Source organism: Sciurus carolinensis, chromosome 7, assembly GCF_902686445.1.
Source record: "Sciurus carolinensis chromosome 7, mSciCar1.2, whole genome shotgun sequence".
NCBI lineage: Eukaryota > Metazoa > Chordata > Mammalia > Rodentia > Sciuridae > Sciurus > Sciurus carolinensis.
The window spans coordinates 28,649,169-28,655,998 of NC_062219.1; the positions used below are offsets into that span (position 1 = coordinate 28,649,169).

The following is a 6,830-nucleotide window of genomic DNA, read 5'->3' on the forward strand; positions in this document are numbered from 1 at the left end:
GACTAATTTGAATTAAAGAAAAGGATATATTTTTTCCCATTAGTGGTGGAATTCACTTAAATACAAGACCATGATCCTAACACATTGCCTATTCTTACATAAGACAATGCATTTAACTGCATGGTAAAATTTTAGGAATATAAAATATTGCTGTAGTATTCTTTAATATTTTAGATGAATGCTATTAATCTGTTCTTTTTTCTGTCTCTTCATATAGAAGTTATATGAGCATTTCTTCTGAAGAACCAAAGCAGAAATTTAGCAAGAATTTCTACAATTAATGAGATTCCTTTCATGCCACGAAGGAGCATCCGCCTCCTCCAGTTTTCTAAAGATTTCTTGACCATCAGTTTGAAAAGACTTTATTAAAACCAGCTAAAGACAACAGACTGGATAGCTTTTCTAATAATATTCGCCAACAGGAAGAAAGAAATGCTCCTTATCCTTCGGTACTTTAAAATGGCTCTTTCCAGTATATTCCTTCTTATTAGCAAATCAATATTTTTCTGCATTCTCTAAAAGATAAGACCATTTGATTATAAAAGAAATGGACTGATTAGGCATGATTTTTCACATAGATATTTTGGTCTTAAAAGTGTAACATATAAAATTGGCAAAAAAAAAAATGACCTTTTTACAAGGTAATACTTGAAAAATAAGTACCTCTTTGCTCTACAAGTAGAGTGAATAGGAGAGGAGTTTAAATTAAACCTGTGTTTGTTTAGATGTTTCAAAGAGCTCTATTTGTAGAGGCAAATTATAGGCAGATTACCAGGTTCTTGTAAATGCAACTTGTACATGGACATTCTGCAAACCCAGCTGTCATACTCTTCTGACAACTCCTTTTACGAAAGCATCCTAACAAGTTTTAAAATGTGAAAAAAAGCATTATTTTTTCAGAGCAAGAAAATATTTACTTTCCTCTTAAGTAATGTATTTATAAAGTTTTCCAGATAAATCAAATTAGAACAATGTGACAACATTGCAAATTTGCTTTCTCAGATGCACTCCTTCTGATGTCACCGTGAGAGAATGTTACTGATGATTCAGGGCTCTTTCTGAAGTTTGTATGTTGCTGCTGTCCCCAATGATGGGGGGACTTATCTTTGCCTTACCTGATCACAAATTATGTGGGGAAGAGCGGGGGGAATAAAGATTTAATATGTCTTTAAATGAAAAAAATTTGGTTTTGCTCGTTTCAGAGCAATGAAAAAATGATGGAATGTTGACCGTGCGTGACACACAGGACAGGGACCCTCACAGAGGTCCTCGTTCTGCACAGCTTCCGTGAGCTTTTCACTTTTCATTGTTATTGACTTTTGCTGCTGAGCCTAGCTGTACAAACTTGCACTTTTGTTTGCCGATATAAATTCAATGTTATTTTCCCATGTAAAAGACAACTAATAACTAAATGTAGAAGGAGAGGGAACTGCATTTTTTTTCCTTTTTTAATGTGGAGTGTTAAAAATAAATTTATACTACTACAGTGTGTCGATTTTATAGGAAGGATTGGTTAATCTGTTTGAGAGACTGTTTATCTGTTGGATGATTTCTTTTCAATCCAAGCAAATGATCTTTAGCAACAGCTTGTAATTTGTTAAAACATTAATTTGGGAATTTTCCCTGTTCTCAGTTGTCCATGTACACATAGTCACTATATTAAAAAAAAAAAAAAATCTGTTCAACAAACTTGTTTTATTTGTTTATATTGGTCTACCATAAAACACCAGTAAGGTGTTTGACATATTTTTATTATTAGGGTTCTCATGTTATAACCACTTAGGTTACTTTTTTGTTGTTGTTTTTGGTGCTGGGGATCAAACCTAAGGGCTTTGGTTGTATACAGAGGCACAGGCTCTGGGTTTTTTTTTGGTTTTTGTTTGTTTGTTTGTTTTTGTTTTTTCCAGACTGTATTTTGATTCTGGTTTTCAATTTCTCTTAACCTTAATGACATTTTCCCCACTTCCTCTAGGTAGGTATTCAGTAAGTTTACTTACAGTGCAGAGTAGTAGTTCTTTTTTGGCAAAGTAGTTTTCCTTTTTTCATTTATATTCTTAAATTTGTATAATCATTAGCACATTGAATGCCTTCCGAGTAATCAAGTATTAATTAGAACTGATAAATTTTCGAACTATACTTTGTTAAGAGCAGCAATGCTGGAGAATGACTTTGATCTTCACAATGGCTGAATTGCTTGCTGTTCCACACTTGAAAATCTGTGTTCACCTGATGACCTTAAGGAATTCTCCAGTAGGCCATTACATTAAGGGGCATGCTCAAATATGACGATTACCATGGGACAATGATTGAATGGCTTTCAGTTTCCTTTGTAGGACTGTCCAGGTCAGTTAAGTCATTCACCCCTCACTGGTTTGTATGGTAGGTAAACTCCACTATCACAGGAAGGAAGTCTGTTTCCTCTTGCATAAGGCAGCTACCTGAAATGAAAGCTAGTCCAACCAGAATTCCTTCAGATGAATAAAGATTCATCAGCAAGCGGGGTCTCTGGGAAGGTTGGGGAAGTTCCTTCTCTGCCCGTGAGTAATCACTCCAGTGCCTTGACTGAAAGATTTACAGTGAAGAAGCAGCAGTAATATTCTAAAAGCAGAATTAGGCACCCTGGCCAAATGAGGCAGCAGTGAAGCATGAGTCGGGGTGAGAGGAGGGCAGGAGCCAGGAGCGCGCCATACCTGAGGTACTAGCCAGGCATGCGCTTGCAGGATCTGCCCCATTTGTATACCTCATTTCATGCATTTTTGCTTCTAAATATCTATAAATGGACACTGCAGTATAGATTTAGAACCAACTGCCTGGTCATCTGCCTGGGATTTATCAGGTGCTATATCCAATCTACCAGCAGTGCAACATGAAAGTTAAATTACATGTGGACAAATACATCATGGAGTTTGTACTGAAAGTGTTTTTAAAGATTACAAATGAAATTTTAGTAGTCACCAATATATTCATCTATCCTTTGTATTTTTATTGTGAAAATATATATTTGCATAGGTTTTCCTACATGATTTTGTTATTTTCATTTTTTATTCAAAATATAGTTATGCATGTGTATTTTCCCTAACCTGAACCCTAACCCCTAAACCTCCCCTTACCCCTAACACTACAGTAAAATGCAAAAGCCCTTGAATGTATAATCATGTAAACTTATATGAATATGCCTCGGTATTTTGCCAGGTACATGTATATTCACACCTATAATGTCATATACATATATTTTCATATGTGAATCCATGGCGCATTTTTAAACCAAAATGTCACAACAGAGCTACACTAAAACCTATCCACTTGTAAAAACCTTTATATAGGTTTTCCTACATAATTTCATGTATATTTTCATTTTTTTATTCAAAGTTATGCATGTTCATTCCTAACCCTAAACTTAGCTACCCATAGATCTACTCCCACCCATAACACTACATGAAAACCAAAATACCTTACACGTATAATCATGTACATTTCCATAAGTATTCAGATATTTTGACAGGTACATTTACATACCCACTGATAATCTCATAAATATTAATATATTTTCATGTATGAATCTAAGGCCCATTTTTAAAAGTAAAGCAGCACAGGCCTAGAGTGAAAACTATCCATTTGTGGAAACATATACAGTTGTATAGGTTTTCCCACATAATTTCATGTGTGTTTTCATTTTTTATTCAATTGTATAGTTATAGATATTCATACCCTAACCCTAGCCCTACCCCTAACCCTACTCCATGCCTAATACTACATGAAAACCCAAATGCCCTTACAGTTATAATCAGACATTTATATGAATATTTATAGATATTTTGCCAGGTACATTTATACTCACCTGTATTATCCAATATTAAAGTATTATGTATGAATCTATGGCTTTGTTATAAACCAAAATGCCAGAACCTAGCTGGACTGGAACCTATTTTTTTTTTTGAAAAATATACATTTATAGGTTTTTCCTACATAATTTGACATATATTTTTTATTCAAATATACAGTTATACATGTTATTTCCCTAACCCTAATCCTACCCCCAAACCTACTTCCTCCCCTAACATTACATGAAAAGGGTAAAGTCCCTGCATGTTTAGTCATGTACATTTATGTGAATATTCATAGATATTTTGCCTGGTACATGTATATGCTCACCTATAATATCATAGTATATATTCATGTATAAATCCGTGGTCAAGTTTTAAACCAAATTGTCACAACAAAGCTGGAAGGAAACCTATCCACTTACAAAAAAGCATTTATGTAGGTTTTCACATATATTTTTATTTTATTCCTTCCCTAACAATACATCAAAATGTAAAAGCCCCTAATGTATATTTGTACATTTATATGAATATTCATAGATATTTTGCCAGATACATTTATATACTCACCTGTATTATAATATATTTTCATGTATTAATCCATGGCTCAATTTTGAAACTGAAGCATAATGGAGATAGAACAAAACCAATCCACTTATGAAAACATACATTTATACAGATTCACCTAAATAATTTTGCATATATTTTCATTTTTTAGTACAAATATAGTTACACATGTTAGTGCCCTAACCCAAACCCTAGTATTATTCTTAAACTAACCCCTATCCCTAACATTACATCAAAACATAAAAGCACCTACATGTATAGTTATGTACATTTATATGAATATTCACAGACATTTTGCCAAGTACATTATATACTTGCATATCATATATTAATATAATTTCATGAATGAATCCATGGCCCAGTTTCAAACCAAAATGTCAGAACAAAGCTAGAACAAAACCTCTCCCCTGGTGAAAACATAGGTTTTCCTACATAATTTCAAGTATATTTTCATTATCTTAATCAAATATACAGTTATACATGTTCATTCAGAACAAAGCTAGACTAAAGCCTATCCACCTGTGAAAATATATATGTTTATATAGGTTTTCCTACATAATTTCAAGTATATTTTCATTATCTTAATCAAATATACAGTTACACATGTTTGTTCCCTAACCCTACCCCTACCCCTACTTCCATCCCTAACATTACACAAAACATAAAAGCACCTACATATATAATCATGTCAATTTACAGGAATATTCATAGATATTTTGTCAGGTACATTTATACTCACCTATATTATCCAATATTAATGTATTATGTATGAATTCATGTCCTTGTTTTAAACCAAAATGTCAAAACCTAGCTAGACTGAAACCTACTCATTTTTGAAAAAATATACACTTATATAGGTTTTCCTACATAATTTCACGTATTTTTTTATTCAAATATACAGTTATACATGTTCGCTCAGAACAAACCTAGACTAAAATGTCAGAACAAAGCTAGACTAAAACCTATCCACCCGTGAAAACAAAAATAGGTTTTCCTACATGTATATTTTCATTATCTTAATCACTTATAGTTATACACATTCATTCCCTGACCCTAACCCTACCCCTGCACCTACATATATTAATCATGTCACTTTATGTGAATATTCATAGATATTTTGCCAGGTACATTCATATACCCACCTATCATATATATATCATGTATGGATGCATGGCCAAATTTTAAACCAAAATATTAGAACAAAGCTAGACCAAAACCTATCCACTTGAGGAAACATATACATCAATAGAGGTTTTCCTATCTAACTTCACATATATTCATTCATCTGTTGAAGGGCCCCTAGGTTGGGTGCATAGGTAAACTGTCGTGAATTGAGCTGCTATAAACATTGCTGTGGCTGCATTACTGTAGTATGCTGATTTTAAGTCCTTTGGGTATACACCAAGGAGTGTGATAGCTGGATCAAATGGTGGGTCCATTCCAAGTTTTCTAAGGAATCTCCATACTGCTGTACAGAATGGTTACACCAATTTGCAGTCCCACAGCAATGTATGAGTGTGCCTTTTCCCTCACACCCTCACCAGCACTTATTGTTACTTGTATTCTTGATAATTGCCATTCTAACTGGAGTGAGATGAAATCTTAGTTTTGATTTGAATTTTCTCTGCCAGAGGTGTTGAACATTTTTTCATATATTTGTTGATTGATTGTATTTCTTCTTCAGTGAAGTATCTGTTCAGTTCCTTAGCCCATTTATTGATTATTTTATCTTTTTGGTGTTAAATTGTTAAACATTTTGAGTTCTTTATGTATCCTGGAGATTAATGCTCTCTCTGAGGTGCGTGTTGTAAAGATTTTCTCCCATTCTGTGGGCTCTCTTTTCACATTTTTTATTGTTTTCTTTGCTGAGATCTATTATTTGTTATAGTAACTTCGTAGGATAGTTTAATGTCTGGTATCTTGATGCCTCCTGTGTCACTCTTCTTGCCAAGGATTTCTTTGGCTATTCTGGGTCTCTTACTTTTCCAAATGAATTTCATGATTGCCTTTTCTATTTCTATGAAGAATGTCAGTGGGATTTTAATAGGAATTGTATTAAATCTGTATAAAACTTTTGGTAGTATGACCATTTTGACAGTATTAATTCTGCCTATCCAAGAACATGGGAGATCTTTTCATCTTCTAAGGTCTTTTTCAATTTCTTTTTTCAGTGTTCTGTAGTTTTCATTGTAGAGGTCTTTCACCTCTTTTGTTTGATTGATTCCCAAGTATTTTTTTTAAGCTATTGTGAATGGTGTAGTTTTTCTAATTTCTCTTTTAGTGGATTCATCACTGGTATACAGGAACATATTTGTGTTATAGGTATTGATTTTATATCCTACTTTTGAATTCATTTTTTAGTTCTAGAAATTTTCTGGTGGAATATTTTTGGATCTGCTAAATAGAGAATCATGTTGGCAAATAATGAAATCAATTAAATTG

General features: G+C 33.3%; 1 protein-coding gene across 8 annotated transcripts in view; it reads left to right on the forward strand.

Moving 5' to 3' along the window:
- Nucleotides 1-1,486, forward strand: part of Map7 (microtubule associated protein 7) — a 171,452-nt gene extending 169,966 nt beyond the window's left edge. For all 8 annotated transcript variants that reach the window (XM_047557613.1, XM_047557616.1, XM_047557608.1 and 5 more), the window contains one exon: nt 218-1,486. In XM_047557613.1, coding sequence (XP_047413569.1) covers nt 218-228 — 11 coding nt within the window. In that variant the 3' untranslated portion in view covers nt 229-1,486. The remainder of the gene's footprint in view (nt 1-217) is intronic.
- The last annotated feature ends 5,344 nt before the right edge of the window (nt 1,487-6,830 follow it).